Source organism: Gavia stellata, chromosome 7, assembly GCF_030936135.1.
Source record: "Gavia stellata isolate bGavSte3 chromosome 7, bGavSte3.hap2, whole genome shotgun sequence".
Taxonomy (NCBI): domain Eukaryota; kingdom Metazoa; phylum Chordata; class Aves; order Gaviiformes; family Gaviidae; genus Gavia; species Gavia stellata.
In genome coordinates this window covers 20168576-20192981 of record NC_082600.1, presented here as the reverse complement: position 1 = coordinate 20192981, position 24406 = coordinate 20168576, and the positions used below count along the sequence as shown (strand labels likewise).

General features: G+C 38.2%; 1 protein-coding gene across 1 annotated transcript in view; it reads left to right on the top strand.

Annotated features, from left to right (window-relative positions):
- The first annotated feature begins 667 nt into the window (after nt 1–667).
- Nucleotides 668–24406, top strand: part of TDP1 (tyrosyl-DNA phosphodiesterase 1) — a 49571-nt gene continuing 25832 nt past the window's right edge. Inside the window, exons 1-12 of the mRNA XM_009820605.2 lie at nt 668–1214; nt 2238–2281; nt 2922–2977; nt 4168–4264; nt 6485–6519; nt 8821–8913; nt 10566–10736; nt 12350–12428; nt 13776–13961; nt 14765–14813; nt 17791–17857; nt 23637–23744. Coding sequence (XP_009818907.1) covers nt 668–1214; nt 2238–2281; nt 2922–2977; nt 4168–4264; nt 6485–6519; nt 8821–8913; nt 10566–10736; nt 12350–12428; nt 13776–13961; nt 14765–14813; nt 17791–17857; nt 23637–23744 — 1532 coding nt within the window. The remainder of the gene's footprint in view (nt 1215–2237; nt 2282–2921; nt 2978–4167; nt 4265–6484; nt 6520–8820; nt 8914–10565; nt 10737–12349; nt 12429–13775; nt 13962–14764; nt 14814–17790; nt 17858–23636; nt 23745–24406) is intronic.

The window sequence follows — 24406 nt, the reverse complement described above, 5'->3', positions numbered from 1 at the left end:
GGTGGCGGCTGCCGCGCGCTGCCGCTGACCCCGCCTCGCCGCGGTGCCTCCCCCGGCCGCGGGCGCTGCCCTCCTCGCGGGGCGGTGTCGAAGCCGGCGGGAGCAGCGGTCCCGTCCACACGGCCCTCGGCGGTCGGGGCGGCGGCGCGCAGGTTTCCTGCCGCCCTCGGCTTAGAGGACAGGCGCGGCTGAGGGCCCCGAGGAGGGTGTGGGGGGCGGTGGAGGGAGGTCGTGGTCCCCCAGAGGCGGTCGGAAAGAGTGGCCCTGACTCGGCTCTGTGCTCCTGTGTCTCCTCAGCAGAGCGCGCTAGACCACTGAGCGTTAGGGTCAGCATAAGAAATACCTGTATGATGCAAATTACTCTTTCGACTTCTGAAGTGCTTTCCTGTACGCACCCGTATCCTAGCTTGTTTTCCATGTGCAGATTTCCACGTTAGCTGCTTCCCACTTGATGGTTGCTCCCATTGCACGTGTTTCTTTGTTTCCTGGGCGCAGAAACAAATAAGCCTTGTGTGCTATGAAATTTTCCCGAGTCAGAAGTTGCATGGAGATTCTGCCAAACAGAAAAAGCAAAGCTCCTTGGTAATAAAACTAGGAAGGAAGACAGACTTGAGCATAGCAAAATCGCACAAATATTTTGTTGTTTTGTTTTTTAATCCCTAGGAACATGCTTCAGGAAGGTGCACATGGAAAATGGACAGTATCTAGCAGTGATGAAAGTACTGAGGAAAATTCTGACAGTGAAAAACCATCTACATCTTCACTGTTGGATGCTGCCCGTGGCAGAACAAGTGGGCCACAATATCCATGCTCTGAAGCTAGGAAAGCTGCTCACAAGAGAAAGGCTTCTCCCCTGAAGCTCAGTGATAAAAAATTTTCTACACAAACACCTCCAGCAGAAAAACAGAGAACTAGCCAAGAAGGGTTAGGCTGGTGTCTTTCTAGTAGTGATGATGAGCCTGAAGATCAGGAAAAGCATGCCCACAAAGAAACACTGAAAGAAGAAAAGTGTGATTCACCCAAAGAATATCCTCTGAATCTTTGCAAAGATGATGAACTTTCAGAGAATCAGAAAGCAGAGGAGTATGATGAAACACCCAGTGAAGCCCAAGATACCTGGGATTTGTTGAATGGAGGAAACCCTTTCAGGTTTTTTCTCACTAAAGTCAGAGGAATTGAACAGAGCTATAATTCTGGAGCCCTGCACATAAAAGGTGAACAAGTGGCTTCTACAGAAGTGGGCTTTTGGGAGACTTGTTTGCAAGAGCATGCTTATTTTTTAGTTTGAGGGTTTTCTTAAATGCATATATTCCTTGGTGTAGCTGAGGCTTCATATTCTAAATGTGCAAGTTGTAGGAATTGGTTCTGTTATCTTTGTGGGTTTTTTAAGAAGTACAGTGTATAAAGCATTAATTTGCTGATACTGATTCTGTTGTAACAGAATGACTGAAGACCTATGCAATTAGGTTGTACCTTTTCCTCAATCTCATCTGCTCCCTATAAGCATTGATTATTGGTGGCAGCCTGGTGTCAGAGACCTCACTTGCTTTACTGCTGTATGTCTTTATCTGCTTTGTAAATTCATTGTGGCTTTTGGCCTGTTGTCTCTTAGGACTAGTTGTCCTGCTAGGTGACTAGTTGAGCTGGTGGAAGGGCTGAGGTTTTTTCTTTGTTTAACCTGTAAAACCAGATTTCTGTAGAGATAGGGCATGAAATATTTTGTCTATCCTAGAAGGTATTTGTAGGATATGTTTTTGAGTTGCTGCTGTGCTTCAGTTATTGTGGTTATAAATCCTCAGTCGCATTAGGTTTCTGTGTTACTGTGAATGAACTAAAGATACCCATAGCCTACAATCAGTCTGCAACGGGTAAGTCTTTAAGCATTAACTATGCCCTTATTGCTTCTAACCTGCCACAGTGCTTCAAGCCGTCTCTATAGGGGAGAGTAGTTTGATGTCCATTTCTCCATATGATCTTGGTCTTTCTCCTAATGAGTTTTTAAAATTTGTTTTCTGATTTGAGAGGATTAATATTTTTATAAAGATAAGACCATAAGGGTCTCACAGGGGAATCAGTGACTTGAATATTCAAAACAGTAAACTTAATTGTGAATGTCTCATTACACCAAGTCTGTGAACAGTCTGGCACTTTTGTTGTGGTAGTTGTCAAATTGTTCAAGATGTGAAATGTTTACTTGAACCTTTCTTTACTCAATTATGCTTTAATGTTTTTAATAGATATTTTGTCTCCTCTTTTTGGGACTCTCATATCTTCTGCTCAGGTGAGTTTCCTGTTTGCCAAATTGATTTCACTTGCTTATTTTGCTTTATTAACCTTAAACTTGATAATCCATGTTTGTGCCATGTAGCTGATAGTAGCAGGGAACTCTATTAAAATACAGAGGGAACTCTAAATGTTTTCAACTGTACAATATTGAAATGTAAAAATCATTGCATGTTCTGCTTAGAATTCAGGCAATTATAAGACTGCTTTCCCTCTCCTGTTTTCAGAGAATGCGCAACTGAAAACTCTGTATTTATGTGCACGTAAATAATTTTTTTTGAAAGAAAAAAGCCTTGACATCTAGGAATGATATTTTTGTTATTGCATAGAAGTTTTTGCTATTGTTCATGGTATAAGCACATGGCAAAGAGATGGTTCTTGAACCAAAGCTTTTACATTATGTGTATGTGATTCTTTTTTCTGCGTGTTAAATTTTATGAACATTAATACATGCTTTTGAGTAACTTAAATTCTTTCCTGAATTGTTAAGAGACATGAAAGGAAAGCATGTCAAATTTAAAAATACACCTGTTTTTAAAACATGCTGTGTATGATGTAAGTGGTATTGAGTGATGACTTTACATAGAAAGCTTTCTTGTAGTTCATTGTTCTGACAAACTCTGCTTTTTCTTTTTAAGTTTAACTACTGTATAGATGTGGGATGGCTTGTAAGACAGTATCCACAGGAATTCAGGTATGTTTATTTTATGAAGATGAAATGATACAGTTTCCAATTAATTCTGTTCATGCAAGTTGCTGTTGTAACTGAATGATAAACATTTGTTTGCAGTTGCAAATTATTGTTACAAATCATATATGTGTAGACTCTTGGTTTTCCTTGTATGCTTATTCCAGTTGTAGTTCTCAGTTGAGTTCTTGCCTCTTTTGAAGACTTTCTCATACGCTTTAAATGGTCAGAGTTCAGTGTGGCAGGTTTCTGATTTTTATTAATTAACACTTAAAGAGGTCCCATTGTGGGCCACAATGACAATGCAGTAGATGACCTATAAAGATGGAACAAGAAACTTTTTGTCATACAGTTTACTGAGCCAAGAGCAAGGTAATGCAAGAAAACTAGGAGGGAATGTAGGAAGGGCGCAAGAAAACTAGGAGGGAATGTAGGAAGGGCGCAAGAAAACTAGGAGGGAATGTAGGAAGGGCGCAAGAAAACTAGGAGGGAATGTAGGAAGGGCGCAAGAAAACTAGGAGGGAATGTAGGAAGGGCGCAAGAAAACTAGGAGGGAATGATCAGGATGATATATCATCGATATGATACGGTTGAATTTGCTGGATATTGTCATGAGAACAGTTCCTATGTTTGCTTGAAATTCTGTTCTGATAATTATACCTACTGCAGATGAAATGAACATATGATGTATGGTTTTCTCTTTTTTTTATTTTATTTTACTGGAAATACAGTAGAACAGAGTATTAGGAAGTAAACATGAAATAACTGCCAGAGTAGACCTAGCGCTCTCCTTTTCCCTCTCATTCTTTCTGCCTTCTCAACGATTAAATTGTCTTAGATCCACACTGTGTATATCAATACTTTTGAGAGCTTTTATCTGTCTGTTTCCAGCTATACAGACAAGAGATCCTTACAAGATCTTGTATTATTAGTTTCTATTTTGGTGTCTGATTTACTCCATGCTTCCTGATATTCTTCCCCCCCCCCCCCCCTTAAAGTTTTCTATTGTCTTTTTCTTCGCGATTGTATTGTAGTTACTGCTTTTTTGAGTTAGTTAATAAGGCATATAGATTTTAGTGCCGTCTTCCTGCTGGGCTATCAGATTTAGGGGGCAGAAGTCATAGCTACATGAAGGAGTGGTTTAGACTGATTACTAATTCACTTGATGTTTTAATGGTAATCTCCTTTTATTTAAGGAAGAAGCCATTGTTAATAGTTCATGGCGAAAAGAGAGAATCCAAAGCTGAACTGCTGGCACAAGCACGCCCTTATGAGAACATTAGCTTTTGTCAGGTAATTAACATTTGTATCATCCTTTGGTTGAAATCAAGCCATCTTTTGCACTCAAGAATCTTCTTATGCATGAAGAAAGACACACCTTGTATGGGAAGCCAAGAATTTATTGTTATGCTTTAAGGAATATACTTAGCAGGACCATAGGGACATGGTAACTATGTTTGTGGTCATCTGTGATTATGGTAGTCACCCACAAAATGTTTGCACAGAATGGCTGCCCACAAAAATGTCAGGGAGGTCACAGAAGAGCTGCACACCTTCTCCACTAACATGTACTCAAATTCTTGTAATGGGCAAGAAGGAAGCACTTTTTGTGTAAAGTGCAGAACTTAGTCCTAGTGTCACTGTAATCTTAAGTCTCATCAAAGAATTATTCGTCCAAATATGTTTTACACAAGAAAATGCTGTTACACGTAGTGTCCATAATACTGTTAAAATTGCTATGAGCATATTTCCTGGCGCATGCCATTTTCTCTCTGATGTTATGCTCACTCTTTTGCTGTCCTTGAGTCATAGTGTTATTTGCTTCAGCCTGGGGGAGGGATGTGGTTATGCCAACTTGCCAGTGTTTCAGGATTTTGCTGCGTGGAGTATGTTATTGATCATGGGGATATCTTACTCTTTGTTAGGAGGAGGATCTTGGAATTTTCTTCCTTCTCAGGCAGTCTGGTAACTCTGAGCTTCCTAGAGATTGCTGTATTGATGTCAAACATAGTGAGTTGGCCAGGATTTCTGGGCTGCTGTGTGCTATACTAATCAGGTGTTTGCACTAAGTTGTGGAGTAGCAACAATTTTACCTAATATTTCAAGTATGCTAATAATAAATTCATGTTTCTGCATATAATGTTTCCTTTTCCCACACAACAAGAATTTGAATGTAATATGTCTCATATGATAAACTCGTCAGTGTGGTTAATAGTAGCAGGGGAAAATGTTATTTGTGATAATTTTTCTATTTGGGTATACTGCTTCAGATTCTTCTGGTAGTCTACATGCGTTCTGTTATGTTAGTACCTGAAAATGAAATGTAAGTATTTTAATCTTCTTGTCCATGCCCATATTAACTAGGCACAATGTTGGAGCCATCACTGGCTATAAGTATTTTCTTAACATCTGTAACTCATGTTTCATTCTCTCCCTAGAAATTGTGCTGTAAATAAATACTCTTTAATAAGGGCAGAGCACTGATAAAAAAAGCATTTCTGTCTGGCTTCTGTCCTTTTCTTTGCAATGTTAGCCATTAAGCTGTTTGTAATAGTCATCGTATGCCTCAGAATCACAGAATGGTTGAGGTTGGAAGGGACTTCTGGAGGTCATCTGGTCCAACTCTCAGCAGAGTCACGGCACTTAAAGCCAGTTGTCCAGGACCATATCCAGATGGGTTTGGGATATCTACAAGGATGGAGACTCTGTAACCTCTCTGGGCAACCTGTGCCAGTGCTCAGTCACCCTCACAGTAAAAAAGTGTTTCCTGATGTTCAGAGGGAACCTCCTGTGCTTCAGTTTGTGCCCATTGCCTCTGGTCCTGTCACTGGGCACCCCTGAAAAGAGGCTGGCTCCCCCTTCCTTGCACTCTCTCTTCAGGTATTTGTACGCAGTGATCAGATACCCTCTGAGCCTTCTCTTCTCCAGGCTGAATAGTCCCAGCTCTCTCAACCTTTCTTCATAGAGATGCTCCAGTTCTTTAATCATCTTAGTGGTCCTTTGTTGGAGTCTCTGCAGTATGTCCGTATCTCTCCTGTATGGGGAGCCCAGAAATGGACCCAGTACTGCAGGTGTGGCCTCACCAATGCTGAATAGAGGGGAAGGATCACGCCCTCAACCTGCTGGCAACACTCCTCCTAATGCAGCCCAGGACACTGGTAGTCATCTTTGCTGCAAGGGCACATTGCTGGCTCCTGTTCAACTTTGTGTCCAGCAGGACCCTCAGGTCTTTTTCTGCAAGGCTGACTATTTCTGAAAATATTGCTGGTAAGAGACCAGAAATTCTGCTGGAGCGCTTCCAGCAAAGAGTTGCATTGCCATTTGAAGTCTAACTTAGAGAAATTAGAGAGTACATTTAAAGGTGTTGGGGGGGAAAAATAATGTATTTTGTGATCTGTCCACTAGAGAGCAGTGAAATAAAACAAAATGAAGAAGCACCTCTCCTCCTTTAACATTCTTGCATATAGGAATGCACAATAGGGATTTTTAATGATCAACTTTTTAATTTTATAGGCTAAACTGGATATTGCATTTGGAACTCACCATACGTAAGTAACAGCTATGAAGCAAAAAGCTCCACTTCTAAAGATGACCACAGAGTTGGTGCATGCCATTACCATGATTGGGCTAGTAACTAGTGTCTTAAAGCATTTATGGGCTAGGAAGATAGATTATTATTGTTTATGAAAACATAATTCTGAAGGCCTAATATATCTTGATGAAACGTAAAAGTAGTATTTTTCGTGTTGTGTGTTTTTATTTCATTTATCTGCAAGTTATTTTAAAGCCATGAAACTGGGTTTCATAGAAATTGCTGAGTCTTAAAGAAAAATTTTCTTAATTATTTTTTATTTCTAAATGACAGGATTGTTCTAGTTTAAGGAAACAAATCAACTATTAGGTAGATATGAGATGTGTAAGTTAGACAATTGAAGTCAGTGAACTGCAGGTCCTGGCTCTTAACTCATGCTTTAATAACAAAACTGGAATGCAGACTTGATCAGTCATTGGCAGGTCGGACACTACACTGATTCACTGCTTGATTTTTTTTTTTTTGCAGTTAACATGGAGAATCTGGAATTAATTACTGAATTTTGGGGTCTTTTCAAAGAAAAAACTTGAATTTGATATTATAGAAGTGTCACAAAGGGAATTTTGTAGATTGCAAACTACAGATAAAAACAGATTTAATCTTATGTCTCATAGCAAAGATCTTTGGTTTCAGGGCATTGCAGTATTTTTTAAATCAATTAATCCTTTTGCATAGCTTGTTTTATAAAACATGACATTACATTAAAACATTGATCTGAAATGCCCATTTAAGGTACATCTGTGTTTCTGGTAGAAAGCATACTGACCTCCTCATTGCCTGTTTTGAGAAGAATATGCAAATAAAGGAAAGAAATCAGCATTTTAAAAAATGAGTCTTGCTTCTCTCAAGTTTAGTGAGGGGCATAGAAGGAATTAAGGTTGTTTTTCAAATTGTTCATTTTTAAAACTTTAGCTTATTTTCACTTAAGCAGTTTAAGCACCAGCTCTCATTCTCTGTATGCTCAACTTAAAATTTTTTTTCTTCTACCACACTTTGGGATAAATAAGTGATAATGATGTTAAATGCTATAGTTCTTTAACCCTATATTTTAAAGGGTTGTACAGGGTAGTGTATCTCTGAATGCATGTTCTACTGCAGATGGAATGCAAGTGGGTAGCAGACCAGTAAATGGGATCCTGGTGGATAATGAAATAATTTTATTCCAAGAGAAACTTAATAGATTTCACCCCATCAAATATAAAGACTTAAATTCACGTCATTTCTGTTGTAAAATTTAAATTACATGTCAGTCATTTTTTTGAGGTGGTGGTGTTTTGGTCAGTTACCACTTGTATATAAATAAATTTTGCACTTTATTTTGCTGTAAAATACTTATTTTATTATCAACTCAATTTGTGCTTAGATCAAGGCATAACACAGATGTGGCAAACTTTTATCGTTAGGGGGTCTTGCATATTGTATAAACTATGCAGTAAGCACAGGAAAACATGTGCAGGTACTTGAGTGTTAGTTTGCTGAACTCTAATAGCAGAAATTACTGAATAAATCATTGTTTAAGTTTGAGCATGATATGATTTGCATAGCATTATCTTGCCGTGAGACAGCAATGAAAATAAGCATTTTTTGTTACAGCTGTCATTCTTGACCATTAGTTTCTATGGAAACCATCTCACCCTTCAGGGTCACATGGGTATGCTGTCTTTACACAGCTATTAAAAACTTGTGTAAGAAAATTTGAGCACTTATGTTACAAAAAATGTAGACATTTTTATCTCAGTTACTAGTTTTAAAACTCCTTTGTGCTGTAGCTCGAGTTTAGGTTTATGGTAGCTAAATAGCTTTTTTGCCATCCCAATGGTTAGTTACCTACATACCTTCTTTTATTTTTGAAGTTGCCAGTTTGAGAGAAAACGACTAGGTTTTAATAAATTCAGCTATAAGCAAAGGCCTTTTAGTGTTCCTTAATTCTTTTTTAACTACCTGCAAAGGAGTAAGTTATCTGAAGAACATAGCAAATACAGAAAGTGTTCTGCAAGTATTCATTTTTGCTTTGGGAAATGAGTTGCATGAGATGTTAAGCTGTACTCTGGAATATATTGTATGATGCTGCTGATGAAATATATGGGGCTAGTCTAATGACTGCCATGCGAGTTGGGCATGCACATGGATTGAAGTGTTTGCACTATGCAGAACAAATTTTGAAAATAATTATCTTGGACCATTTTAATGAATTGTTAATTTATCTCCTACTCTGTGTACTTGAAACAGACAAAGCATTATATCTTTTTTTAAAAAGGAAAATGATGCTGTTGTTATATGAAGAAGGTCTTCGAGTTGTGATACACACATCCAATCTTATTGCTGAAGATTGGCACCAGAAAACTCAGGGGTAAGGAACAATCTCTAGAAGGTGTATGTTTACTTCAAAACTTTCTGTAGGTATCTGCTACTACTGGAGATGGGATACTAGGTCAGATGATGCAGTGCTACAACTCTTAGACTCCTAAGATAGAGCTATCCTGGGGGGGGGGCGGGAATCAAACCTAGAATAGTGGTAGCTGTCTAAGCCTGAACTCTACTTGCTTTCTACTGTAAACAAAATTATGTCCTGAGCTGGCTGTTACCTTAAACTCAGTCTGACTGATTTAAGATCTTTATTATGCCATGCTGTCCCTTTATGAAAAAACTACCTAGCTATAAAGTACTCTATACAAATCTGAAGCAACTATTTAAAAAGTATCTTAATACTTCAAGAATAATGTGAATATGCAAATGTTCTGCTGCTGCTGTAACTGTATCTAGAATGTAACCTGATAAATGCTGGGCACCATCAGTTTCTTAGTACAGTAGATGACCCATGATCCACCCAGTATTCTTTCATTGGAAGGAATTTTCATCCTGGGTTTTTTTGGAAGAAGTTTTTAAACTTAACAGCCAGCTTGGGACATAGTCCTATTTTTTGTGCTCTAAACAAAACTGACATGTTAAAATTAAGGCCCTTTAACCCCTTGTTTTCTTGGCTATTTACATAGGAGCATTTTTTCGTTAGATCTCCACAGTAACTCCAGGGTATAAGATTTCTTCATCAAACCAATTGAAAATGGCTTTTCAGAAGTTACTGTCACCTTGATATCCATTTTGCTGCCATTAAATATGGCAAGGTTTGAGGCTTTTCACTTGTCTGAGGCAAGCTCTCATAAGGGTTTTTGAGTAGCAAAAATGTAACCACTGATTTTTTGCCTTTAAATCTTTCATTTAGGGATGGCTTTAGTATCTTTTGGCAGTTAGCCTTTCAGAAAGCCAAGAAGGCATGAAAATGTCTATTTGGGATGCTTAACAAGTTGCCCTACTTGTCAAACATGAAAAACATTTTTCTTTTTAGCTTTTGCATGCTGCAATAATACGCAACATCACCAATGATGGTTCGCTGGCTTTTCTGGTTTATAGGCTTCTGAATTACAAAGGATAGTATCAACACGTTGTAAAGTTGATAATGCAGAACCTTTGGTTTCCATGGCTACAATAATGTGTGACTGGAAAGAAATGCTAGATGTTTTCCCTGCGTAATGCCCACCCTATTTTATTCTGATGGAAGTTCTGGAGAGACAAGTTATTGTGGTCTGCTCTTCAAACTATGCAGAACTTTCAGATGCTCTAATTGCTGTTTTTCTCTATCATTACACAAACCCAGTAGCTTAGCAGAATGTGTTGCAGTGTTCTACTAATACAGAAAATCTTGATGAAAGGACTACTGGTTGGTAAGTCTGAGCCTGGCCTGTTTAACAGTGGTGAAAGCTGTAAATATATGCATGGGTAAATGTGTTGAGATTTGTTGTTTTCATTAGAAAGTATTAGTTTTATCATATTGAGTATAAGACTTGACATTAATTCTGTAATTGTAAAGTAAAGGCAAGTTGCTTTATGGTTAGTATCACAATAAATCTGTGTAGTGTTCATTTAGGACCATCAAATGTGCTTTAATCGCTTACTTAAACCATGTGTTAATGTGTGGTGCCCTTGTTTTTGTGGCCTTGTTTTTAGAATATGGCTAAGCCCTTTATATCCAAGGCTACCTCAGGGAACAACTCATTCTGCTGGTGAATCTGAAACTAATTTTAAATCTGACCTAATAAGTTACTTGATGGCTTACAATTCTCCTACACTCAAGGAATGGATAGATCTGATTCAAGAACATGATTTATCAGAGACAAGGTATATGTTTTCTTGTGTTTGTAGTAACTTGCATGCTTTTTTTTTTTTTCCAAAAAATTAAACGTGTCTGTTAGGACCTATTAGACCATGGGTTTGTTTTGTAAGCCTACCTTCTTTCAGACTTAAGTGTTCAAACATGAGTCTAACTTTAGGCAGTTTATAAAGATCTATCTTATGCAGATTATGTTGACTTGACCAACTTCTAGTTTTATAAACATACATTTTAAAGGAATGAAAAAAAAGTCCATAAACAGTAACTTGACAGAAGGTAGCTGTAAGTAATAGGGACTCAGTGTTTCATTTAAGTCAGTCTGGCTTAAATATTTGCTCCAATAAAATTACCAGTGGAAAAAACTGAATTGTATTTGGTTTGTCGTGTAAGAGGGATCATATAAGCAAAGATTATTGTAATGGGGTTTTTATTAAGAATAGGCTTCTGTACTTTAAAGGCGAAGTTCAATCCGTATATGCGTGTATAGAATTTTGCCCATCACAGGCATGGATCGTGTCTGGTAGGCAATGTTATGTTAAGCAGTAATATACTTTGTCTTGAAACAGTCTTCTCTAATATCGCATTGCTGATATTACTTAAAATAATTCAGGATGCTTAATTTACTTCTAATAAATATATCCCACATTTCCACTGAAATATGGTATTTACTTCAGAAAGTATAAATCTCCTTGGCTGCTTAATAGCAGCTTTATAAGCTGGCAAAAATTTTTTGAAAAGCTGAAAAATGTCATAAACTGTGGTGGAAATAGGGATTGAAACCTTGTCTAGTTTAAAATAGAAAACAAAAAATGTGCTTTTTTCTTTACAAGGAGTCTTAAGATTGGTGGGGAGGGGAAGTATGCACCTTATACTCAGGTGAGGTAACAGGCTGAGCTGTTGTTCTTATTCACTTTGTCATCTGCATGAGCTTGGACAGGTTGGTTGAGCCCTAGCTGATGTGAGTTTATGCATAGGTTAGGGAGAGTCACTTCTTAGGATAAGGATCAGTTCCTTGCCATGTAAAATATGTAGGAGACATTCATTTATCGATAAAGCTAGGTATGAGATGCAGTAAGGAACAGCTTCTTAAACCACCTGCTTGTTGTGACTCTGGGCAGGTCTCTTCCTGTTTTCAGGGCAAAGTCAAACAGGTAACTAAACCATTATTAGGAAGACAGTTGAAAAAGCTGTGCATTGCATCTGAGCTGTTAGATGCCCAAATGAAATCTTGCACCTGAATCTGCTGATCAGGATGTAGCAAGGGATTGGCTTTACACAAAATTACACATCCAGTTCTGTGCCAAACAAGAGTTTTTTGCATTTATTGCTAACATCATCTATCTTCTGCATTTTTGTACACAGAAATAGATGCAGTTCCTGCCTACGCTATGGAACAGCCTGGTGGTGCATGACAGCCATATAGGATGCTAATAATAAATTCTATAGCTGAAAATCCACTTTTCTTTATATTGTAAATCTTAAGAGTGAAAGATTTAAACATTTCTCGTTGCACTTCTATGTTCAACCTTGCTGATAGGTTTTACTTAAATACTGTAATACTTTACAAACCAAAACACTCCAGAGCTGCAAATAACTTGGTGTTGCTTTTTTCTTTCTGTAGAGTGTATCTGCTTGGTTCTACCCCTGGACGATATCAAGGTAGTGATAAAGAAAAGTGGGGTCATCTTAGGCTCAGAAAGGTACTAAAACTGTAACCTTATTTGTTAGTATCCTTTTAACTGTAAATAGAATTTTGGCGAGCGTTCTTTAGTTCCTTACAATTTTTCCAGCTATGATCAGCAATCTTTTAATACATTGTTACAGTTTAAGTTAGCAATAACTTTAAGCTTGCAACTTATGACAGCGTAGACTTTGCACATAATATTCCTGGACATTATTACCATGGTCAGCTTATGGTCTAAATTGTCATGTGCTTACAGATATCTTAGGAGTCGCCATCATTCAAATTACTTCCTAGCTGCTGTTGGTGTTTCTAACAAGTGTGATACTATCAAAATCCAGTCTTCTGTGACTGGGAACTAAATACACCCTTTCTTAAAGGCACTCACTGAGGAAAGATGTGTTGATACAGACTTGCCTGCACAAAGGGAACAGGCTTATTTTATTTATTTAAATGTTAAGGAGTATTACAGTTTCTTTTTCCCTAATGACCTGGCAAAAAACCATCAAATTAAAAACCAGTTTGCACATAGCTGATGTCATTGATTCATTCAGGTTTTTAGTTCTGTTCTACATTTCTAAGATACTGATTTTTTGATTTTTTTTTTTAAATCAACTGAATAATTAGGAACATGGATGTTTTTTTTACCCTTGCATTATTTAAGCTGTAATGGTAAATCTTCATACAAGGTTGTATTTCTCAAGTTCGTAGGGCCCCTTCTTTTTTTCAGTATTTAGAGTGAGGTAAGGTATTTCATGTCATCTGTTAAATGCCGCTCATAATTGGGGAATATGTGTGCTCTCTAGAACAGGAAAAAGGTAGCCACTACATACAATTTAATATATGCATATATCCATCTGGTTTTAATGTGACTTTAAATTCCATTCACAGCTAAAGAACTCCTTTAAAAGGATTATTTCAATTTTCTCTTCAATTGTTTTTTTTCCCCTCTTATTGTAGGCTTCTGTTGTAGCTGGGGCTTTAGGATATGAGAGCAATTTTATGGCCAACAACCACCAAATATAAAGAGATTTCGTTATTTAATTTATTGTGACTTCTGAAGCTAATGTTTCATGGTTTTTAGGAAGAGCTGCTAGCATTCTTTTTACCCATTATTTAGTGGTTGGCTTCGGTGCTTGTGGATAAAGCTTGTGGTGTTTGATCTTCTCTCAAAGGAACAGTGGGTTTGTTTGGAGAGCTTGATGACTTTTTTGTTGCAAAGTTAAATAGATGGTATGAATGCTCACCTCTTTCATTGTCAGAAGTGAATTATAGAGAATTTATTATATCAGAAGCAATATCAAACCCCTAATAAAGGTTTTCTTTGCCTGTTAAAGTCTAACCATGTTTTAATTTCCCTCACTAGCTTTTGAAAGAGCACGCTTCGTCAATACCAGCACAGGATTCCTGGCCTGTTGTTGGACAATTCTCAAGCATTGGTTCAATGGGAGCTGATGGGTCCAAATGGCTGTGCTCTGAGTTCCAGGAGAGCCTGGTTGCTGCAGGCAGCAGTGTGACAACTCTCCTCAAATGTGATGTTCCAATTCATTTGGTATGTCTTCTAGATGCTAGTGACCTTTATTTAACATTTATTCATTTGTTTTTAAATCTTAGTCATTGGTTTGCTTTTAACTTTTGGAAGACTTTAATGTAGTTTTCATCTGGAAAGCATAAGGAGGCCACTTAGTGATGCTTACTTGTTTATGGTATACTATGAAAATGTACTATAATTTCCATCTGCATAACACTAGAGCATATATAATCTAATCAAAATTATATTCTCATTCTATAGCTTGTCTTCCATTGAGTTTGTAGTTGCAGCTGTTTCTGCTACTGAGATGTAACTGAACCCTGAGTGATTAATACCTAAAACAAGTTATTTTCTAACTTGGTTATTTTGGTCAGGTTATTAGCACAGTTAAGGGGAGGAGCAGAAACAAGTTTGTGGCAGGAGCTTGTTAAATCAAGGAGAAATATGTTGTCAAACTGTGCCCTTTACCATGTGCTAATTGCTCCTACATACTAGTATTTGAGATATGAATCTAAAATCTCATAAAATAATGTTAAGAGTTTGCTTTGACCACTGTGGAAGTGGTTGAAGCAGGATTGTTTGAGTCTTGCTAGCTAATTTTGGTAAGCTCTGCAAGAGAGGTAAAAATATTAAAGACTTTCTTGGTTACTGGCACATGACTAGTTTTAAGCTGCAGTGTAATTTTATTCATTCTGAAAAATGACGCTTTTAATGTATTTCCTCAAATTTTTCTTTAAGGTGACTTTTGTTTGAAATTTGACAGCTTGTGTATTTAGAACTGTGTTATTAAAGCAACTTTTTTTTCCCCGCCCCCCTCCATGAAGGTTTATCCTACTGTGAACAATGTGAGGCAAAGTCTGGAAGGCTATCCTGGTAAGCAGATGAACCCCCATTTATTAGCTTTTTATGCTCATAACATCCTGCAAAATCACTTCAGTGGTTGATGTTGAATGAACCTGGAGTTGTCATCTTGCTGAGAATTTGGTAGATTAGGTGGCAGTAGAATCCTTTTATTACTGTTACTGGAGCTCTGACTCCAGCTCTCCTATTGTGGTTGAACAGAAGAACCTTTGTGGACATTGGTATATAATGTTTACATCTGTATAGCCATGTTAGTATGTCACTGTACAAGAAAAAACAGCTCTTGCCCACTGTTCTAACTGCAGTCACACTTTCATTTTGGCAGAATATTCAGGTTTGAGTGTGCCAAGTTCTCCTTGTGTTTTCTTTGCATTGCCGTCCTGCACATCAGATACAATGGAAAGTAAAATGTTTCACTACTCACTAGTAATTTTTTAATATTGCAATGTGCAATTGTTCTGTTCGGTTTTCCCATGTTTGTGTTTGTGAAGTCAATATATTTGTATAGAAAGCATAGCCCCAGCTGGGGGGGTCAAGAGGAAGAGGATCTGTAGTATTCTGATGCGGTGAAGCTCTGTTTCTCAAAACCAAGCACTTACATGGGTTACACCCATCTATGCTAAGGGAGCTGGCTGATGTCAGTGCAAGGCCGTTGTTGATTAGTCTTCAAAAGTTCAAGGCAGTTGGAAGAGATTCATGAGGACTAAAAGAAAGGAATTCTTTCCTGCCTTCAGGAAGGGTAAGAAGGAGGATCTGGGGAACTATAGCTCTGTCAGCCTCACATTGATCCCTGGGAAGGTGATGGAACAAAGAATCCTGGAAACCATTTCCAAACATATGATGGACAAAAGGCGATCAGGAGTAGTCAGCACAGATTTATAAAGGAGAAATTGTGCTTAATTAACTTGATGTCCTTCTACAATGAGATGACTGGCTTGATGAATGAGAGGAGTGCACTGGATGTTGTTTATCTTAATAAGGCTTTTGACACTGTCTCCTATAACATCATCACAGACAACCTGATGAAGTACAGGCTGGATGAGTGGACAGTGAAGCAGATTGGAAACCAACTGAACTGCCAGGCCTCAATGGTTGTGATCAATGGCATGAAGGCCAGCTGGAGGTCAGCCACTAGTGGTGATGTGTGCCAAGCATTGACACTGGGGCCATGCGTTTAGTATCTTCATTAATGACCTGGATGGCGGGGCAGAGTATGCCCTCAGTGAGTTTGCAAATGATACAAACTCAGGAGAAGTGGTTGATGTATCGGATAATTGTGCTGCCGTTCAGAGGGACAGTACAGGCTGGAGAAATGGGCTGACAGGAACCTCACGCAGTTCAACAGAGGGCAATGCAAAGTACTGTGCTGGGGCAAGAACAACCCCAGCCACCAAGTACGCACTGGGTGTTGCCTGGCAGAAAGCAGCTTTGCAGAAAAAGACCTGGGAGTGCTGGTGGTCACTAAGCGGAAGATGAGCCAGCAATGCACCCTTGTGGCAAGAAGGCCAACAGCATCCTGGGCTGCATTAGGAAGCAGGTTGCCAGCAGGCTGAGGGAGGTGACCTGTCCCCTCTAGCACCGGTGAGACCACATCTGGAGTGCTGTGTCCAGTTATTGGCTTCCCAGTACAAGACAGATAGGGACATGCTGAACCACGTCCAGCAAAAGGCCATGAAGATGAATAAGGGATTGGAGCATCTGTCATACAAGAAGAGGCCAAGAGAGCTGGATAATTCTTTGACCTGGAGAAGAGAACTTTCCTGGGAGATCTTATCAATGTGTATGAATACCTGATAGGAGGATGCAAAGTAGAGGCAGATTCTTTGCATGGTGACCAGTGAAAGAACAAGAAGCAATGGACATAAATTGAGATACAGGACATTCCAGTGTACCCTTACAGCAAAAATGTTTTCTGGTGTTTAAATGGAACAGGTTGGTCAGAGAGGTTGTAGAGTCTCCATTCTTGGAGATACTCAAAACCTGACAGGACACTGTACTGAGCAACGTGTTCTGTTCGACCCCGCTTTGAGCGGGGAGGTATTCTTATGGTCTCCAGAGGGTGCTTCCAGCTTCAGCAATTTGGTGGATTCTTTGGCATTGCTGAATCCATAAACTGTTCCTGTTCCAAGCCAGATACCTATGCTCTTATGGAGTATGAAGTAGAATGGCTGCTGAGCTCTTCTAACAATTGGTGGAATTTGAACACAGGGCTAGCAGGAATGCTTTCAGCTCTCTCTTACCTCTGAATTGAGCAGTGTTTGGGCATATGTAGAAACTGCAGCCAGTGAGTTTATAGGTATCTATGGTTCCCACAAGTAAGTTAGGGTGTTTAAAAATATATCTAGTAGTCTACAGCATCTGTTTAGCAAAGTTGATACTCTTCAAAATCAGAGATGCGATCTGCACAATGACTCCTTACTGTCATTTCTTTCATATTGTGAAATAACTTGGTGAATTACATAACTCTGTATTTGTGCAAATGAACAGCTCTGTGGACTCCTGCAGTTAGTGCATCCCTGAGAGTAGTAAAGCTTTTGTAACAAGTCCTTATGGTGTCTTCTTCTAGGACAGGTTGAATGCAGTGGGTTTTGCATCATGTTTTTAATACACAACACGGCTTGTTTTATTCCCTCGAGCTTGTATGGGTAATGATTCTAATTTGTTGATAACGAGTGGTATCATAAAAAAAAAACCACAACACCCCATAAACATCTGTCTTCTAAGAGGACTTCATTCTATAGCCTGTATACTGTTTCTCTTTTTCCTAGTGTAAATCTGCTACATGGTGTTTAGGAACTGGTGAACTGGTGAAATTATAAGAGTGAAAAAACCCAAACCCACCTATATAGCACTTTATACTATGGGAGCATTTAACCATTTTCTGAAAATAAGTCATGAGGATAGGACAGATTATTCCCCAAGATGCTTGCTGCTTTTAGAATGTCTTTCAAAAAACAAATGTACATGTTCTTTTTCTCTTTTCCTTAAGCTGGTGGCTCGCTTCCATACAGTGTACAGACAGCACAGAAACAGCTGTGGTTGCATTCCTATTTTCAGTAAGTAGAACTCAGTTCTTCGGGTTTTTTCTTAGACTGTATGTTTAAACTTACAATGCTGTAATGTTTGAGTGTTAAAAGCAAATTAAGTGGAAGTGGTCAGAAGGATGATATTCTTAAACTCCTTAAAATAAAAGCCTTTAGTTGTTTTTCTGCTGGTCTTATCTCCAAAACATAGTCAAAATGTGCTGTTTACCTGTAAAAATGATATGGGATACTGTTGCTAATGGAGGATGCTACCAGATTTTGGATTCTGTAAATTTCTATTTTAGTTTTCCTTCTCTGAACTAGAATAATGTTACTCCTCTTTTTTCTGTTTTTTTTTTTTACAGTTGTATTTCACTTTCCCAGTTGTGCCTCAGTATTAACAGGATTTCAACTGAGCCACAACAGGGTTAGGAAGGCTTTTTTGTTTGTTTTTTTTTGAGTGCAGCAGTCCTGCTGCAAAAATTCTCAGTCCCTTACAGTAATATAATCTTTTATTAAAGGTGCTTGACGTTTTCCATTAAGAACTTCTATTTTCACTTGCTACTAATATTGCCAAATTCTAACAGTCTAACATGTTCCGTGCCAGATGTCTCCCTCAGGCTGAATCTTTAAAAACTTAAGCATGTTTTGAGAACAATGGGAAAAGTTGTTTTGCACAGATGAAAAAAAAAAAATATTTAAATCTGGTAACCTCTTACGAGACCACAGCTCCCCATTCCTTTGACAGAAACTTTTAACTCTTCCAGGTGGAAGTTGCGCTGATAAGATACTTTATCCATATCTAAATAAGAGTTTGTAAAGTTGTATATATATTGAGAGGGCTGAGAATACAATTGCTAGTTGCAGAGAGCATCCTCCATTCTGGAGTGAACATGATTGCTGCTGTGAGCCTTGCTGGTCAATGTCCAAGGAATGGAACTGGAACAGAAAGCATGTGAGGCTTTGTCGCTCCTGCCTTTGAAGCGTGCCCTCTGAGCACTTTCAGCAAAGGAAGAAAGCTACAAACACCTTCAAGACTGTTCAGTCATGATTCAAAAAGTGAGGAGATCATAAAACTGGGGGTGTTTGTGCAGCCTTAATTCAGTTTCTATAAGCATATACCTTATGCGAATCTTATTGGAAGAAAAATGTAACCTTTTTTGGTTAGTCTCTTATTTAGTGCACAGAACATCACTTGATAATAAGACCATTCATTGTTTTGTTCCTGTTTAATGAGAAAACACCTGCATACCTGTCTCATTGGGCATATTAGGGTCCTGCTCTGGCAACAAAAGGGCTGTTTTAAATTCATCTGTCGAATTGGTTGCAGATGACAAGTGGCCCTGCATAATTGCTCTGTAGTGAGTACCCAATGCAGATTCTTACCCTGCAGTAGTACAAGACACTAGCCCTTGAGGAGAGCCTGCATGTAAGCTGTTACCATAGAGCAGATGACATACAGCAGCTTCTTATCCGTGGTAACCTGAGAGACACAGAAAGTGGTAGGTCCTGTTTCAGTAGAGTTAAATATAAGATGAGCTATTTTAAAGATTTTCCATAATGCAAAGCTTTGGGCACTAGAAGGATTAGAGGAATTTGTCCTTACCTCACTGGAAAATAATGCAAAACCAGCAAGAAACTAGGGATCCTACCAGAGTTGAAAGAAGATAAATACTTTATACTTGCAGTAAAGGAGAAGGAATAGGTCCTTTTTACAAGTAGGGAGAGATTAATGGAGTTAGAAAATGGTGTCCTATAGTTGCACCCAAAGAGGTAGAACCTCTGCCCCAGGCATACAATTTTTATAACGTCTGTGGGTTGCTTTTCTATCTCTTCTGCCAGTTGAGTGTGTTTAACTAACCTGTCATGCAGCTCTGAACAGTAATTTCTCAAAAGAATAAGATGACTAAACTTAATATTGATTTTACTTTTCTGATCATAGCAAATGATTATTAGACTGTTTTGTTAGATTAGCTACTGTGTAAATGGTGCAGTTTGCTCAGTTTTCTCTCTGGTAGGGTTGCTGTTTTTTCCTTTCAGTGTTCAGTATTACTCCTTGATAAGGAGAGATTTGCAATGCTCAATGATTTCTATTAATTGCTGCTTTTGAAACAGTTGATCAGGTTTAACAGTACATAAAACATTGTATTTTAATGCTCATTTTGACTGACTTTTAATACCACATGCTTTATGTTTGTGCAGTTACCTTCAAATTTTTATTTTCAAAGAATGGAAGAAATTGGTTTGACAAGAACTTGTTTGACTTGCTGTTGACAAGTCCATAATCGTAGTTGTATTAGAGCTTTATGTGTTCTTTAGGCCTGTACAGTTCTGAAGAATAATCATCTTTCTTCTCGGTTCAAAGAACTACAGTGTTGTTCCCCTAACATCATAAAAGATGAGAGATAGGGAGCGTTTACACAGAGAACCTACTGTTCTCTTATGGTTGAGACTAATGGTGAGTTGTTTTAACTATGCTCAAGCCTTGTTGCCAGTATCTTGAGATAGAAAGCTCTTTTACTATTTGAAGTAAGAACTAAATGATGAAAGAGGTGGTGGTATAGAAAATGAGTTATTCCTGGCTCTGCTTATGGGTTGGGCATGTCTACACAGATTAATTTTCAGGGTGTTAGGTTTATCTGGCTTCCCTGTCTCAGTAGCTCCACTTGTAAAGGGGCCTGTGTCTTCTCCTTTACCTCATTTGTGACAGAAATATCAGGTATTGGTGGCAATTGATACTTGCTGTATGTCTTCTAGCTAAAGGCACTGGGATTGCAGTGTAGCCTCCTTTTCAAACTGCGAAATTCATTGCAAAGTAAAACAAATATTTATGAAACTTCTTAAAAAATACTTCTGAAATTTTGTAAGTGGTTAAGTACATATAAAAGCAACAGCTTGTAAGCATTCACATTTGTAGTGCAGTGCAAGTGAGTGCCAAGTATTTTCTATATTGCAAAAGATACCTTATTCGTGGTAGAGAACACTTTTTTTTTCCCCTCCTCCTTTACCAAAAAAACAAATTATATGACACTCAAAAATAGCTACTGGAAAAATGGAGGGGTAGGAGGGGCAAAAGCGGTTGTGTTTTAAGAGTTGGAAAGTAGATTACCTCTATCTCAGTGCACCTAATCATCACATTAGAGGCTGTGTAAATAAAAAAAAAAGAAAAACTGCTGACTGAAATGCCACAAAAGACTGTGAGGGAGGAAGTAGCAGCAAGTTACTAGTAAAAATGTCAGGATTAGCGGTCTAAAGTCAGAGTTAAGCTGTATTGTGATAAGGAGTTCTGGTCCTAAGAGTGTAAAAAACCCTAGTAAAAAGGCTTTAATGTTTTACTGTTAAAATTGTGATAATACCTACTCACAACTCCTTTTCCTCGCCCCACACTTGAGCTTTTAGTTTACATGGTACCATGACCTCTAACGCTCAAAAATAACTACTTCAAGCTGTGGTTTTGGTCCATAAAATTTCTCAAACCAGTTTCATTTAACTTACCATACTTATCTCTGAGACTGAATATGCCTGAAGTTTATTGCAACATGAGATCAGTCCTGTGTACATCCTCTGCCAGCTCCGTTCTGATGAAAAGTTTGCAGCTTAAAATTTGACTAGTAGCCTGAAATTGTTATATTGACATATGCTCTCATCCTTGCTCTGCAAAGCAACTGCACTTGTATTTTACTTCAGGCTTTTTGTAATCTGTTTTGACTGTTTATTTTTTTTTCTAAATATGCCAGGGAAGTTCCATGGTGAAGTTGAGATTTAGCTGTATTAAGAATAGATTAAACAAGATATTGTACCCATCTGAAACCCCTTCCAGTTCTTTTGATTTATCATTCCATTATGCAGTCTGGAGATAAGCTGTCTTTTAGGCTGAAGGGAAAACATTTCTCAAATACTTCTTTGCTAATAATGCTTTTACTAAAAGCATCTGAGTTTTTTTTCAATCAGGTAATTATTTAAAAAAAAAACAACACCAAAAACCACTGCCCCCCCAAAAACAACCAAACCTCATCAAAGAACATAATCACTTTCTTTTTCCTTTTTGTCCTTACATATTTGTGTTGTCCTATTAGAGAAAATACAGCGAAAATGTATGCTGCCCTTTTTGATTTTAACTTTCTGGAATACCAGTTTCAATCACATGTAATTGAAACTAACTGCAATTAGATTATTGTAGAATGTAAATGGAAGAGAAGTGGTAGTACTCTTGCTGAAACACAGTACTTAATTGTATCTGTCAAAAATGATAAGGAGGCAGAAAGGCAGTGGACTGAGATAGTGTCTCAAAATTATTGCAGTTAATAGTGGGGGGAGACGTTTGTCCTCAAGTAGGGCAGCGAGATAGATCTGAAGAAAATGTGTTCCATTTCCAATTCTACCATTTTTCCTGGTTTTCATTTCTACAATGTTACTGGAGTTATCTAATTATTTTTGTGCCTTAAACTTAAAGATGATGTTTGCCTAAACTGTCAGTTGTGAGATTAAAAGCTATTAAGAGTTGTTGAGTTATGGTATAGACTTACAATCTGTATGTATGTAAAATGTAGAGTTCTGTAGGGGAACACAACTTTAGTTAGCTGTTTCTGTATCATATATATCTTAGTCTGTTGTTCAAAAACAGACTTCAGTGTGGCTTGCATCAAAACATAAAGATGTCTAGTTTGCTCCAAACATGCATATGGTGTTTCAGCTCAGCTCTTGCCCTTTAGGAATACAGGAAAAGTTCTCAGAAACAGTTTTCTTTCCTTCATCGGGGCATAGGGTTGTTCAAGTAGGTCTTGACCCCTGAGCTGCAAAGCCTCTTAACTTAACTCGTGTGAAAGTTAGTCCTGAAAGTCCACTTAGGTAAATAATTCTAGGCTTTCCACTTCAATCTTCTTAGGCTTTTAAATAAACACAGTTCACTTATGAGGTTTTTCAGAGCTGATCGATACTTTTTGATTTGCCTTTTAAAAGAGGATGCTAAATTAGGGAAACAATATTGTGACAACCAAAATCAGAGCCTATTATATTCCAAACTGAAGAAAGAAAAGTCTCTGGATGGAGGAAGGTGCATTTGGAAGCATTCTTCCTGATTTTGAGTGAGGACTGACTGCTGTGAGGGAAAAGTGCTTCTAAATACCATGATTACATACCTCCAGTAATGTACATATGTTTACTGCTTGCTTACAGTTTAGTTCTGTAGCATTGATGCTGAATTACCTGAGCTATGGCTTGTTGTTTTAAACTAGTTTTTATATCTATATATATACATAGATATGACCTCTACTCTCATAAGCCCTCAAATTTCTCAGTGGCTTAGCGGCATAAAAAAGGGAAGAGGAAGGGTACTGTCAACAGTATGTCAGTTGCTTCCTGCCTCTACTTCATGATAATAAATTATAATGAGCTTGCGGAATTTTGCGAGGTTTAATTTGGTGCCAAGCTCCTTTGCTTAAAGGCATAACCATTGATAGTCTTCAAAGAAGAAATATTGGCTGGAAGTTTGGACTTAGTTTCTTGAGTGCTAGCTGGAGTGGAGGAATGGAAAAACTGTTAGGAGAGCCTGGTACACTGAGGAGAATATCTGTCTGGTTTGTTTGTAGAGAGGAAAAAAAAATACTGCCCTTCTGGCTTCTAGTAAGGTTGGATTTCAGGATTAAAAAATTCAGTTAAATAAAGTATTTTCAGCCTTTCTGTAGGGGAAGAAGGTATGAAATGTGACAAGTATAGGGTAGTATTAACAAAAACATGGCACTGTAGTATTGTGAGTATTTTTTAGACCTTAAAATAAAACGGTATATGAAAAGAATTCCTGTTCTTTTTCTAGCAAATGGTCAGCAGAAATCTCAGGTCGAAGCCGTGCTATACCTCACATTAAGACATACATGAGACCCTCTCCTGACTTCCAGAAGATTGCATGGTTCTTAGTTACAAGGTAAACAACTAACCATATACCTCTCACTTAAAAAGAAGTTATATATAAGTTCTTGTAAATTGCAGGCCCAGGTTAGTTACTGCCATAATTATCATAATGCTATAAGTAGTGCTGTGAATTTTTGTCCATATTTAATTTTGCTTCATTGCATTGCCCCTTTTGGGGCTGCAAGTTGAAATGATTATGTCAGGAACTGTTGGCAATCGCACCAAAATCTTGTCTGAGCTGTAACTGCCAATTTCGGCATTCAGCATCAACTGAAGTGGTAAGTATTTTTAAACCTTGGGTCGAGTTTCTTGAACACGTATTGTACATGAATGTCCTGGTTTGTACAAAATACATATGGGTTAAGCCTAGGTTTATCCTTGCGCTGCCTTATCGTTACAAAACATGTAGATACCTAATATTTGTTCAGTCTGGAGAAGAGGAGGCTGAGGAGAGACCTCATCGCTCTCTACAACTACCTGAAAGGGGGTTGCAGAGAGGTGGGTGCTGGTCTCTTCTCCCAAGTGACTAGTGACAGGACTAGAGGAAGTGGCCTCAAGTTGCGCCAGGGGAGGTTCAGGCTGGATATTAGGAAAAAGTTCTTTACTGAGAGAGTGGTAACACAGTGGAATAGACTGCCCAGGGAGGTAGTGGAGTCACCCTCCCTGGAGGTATTC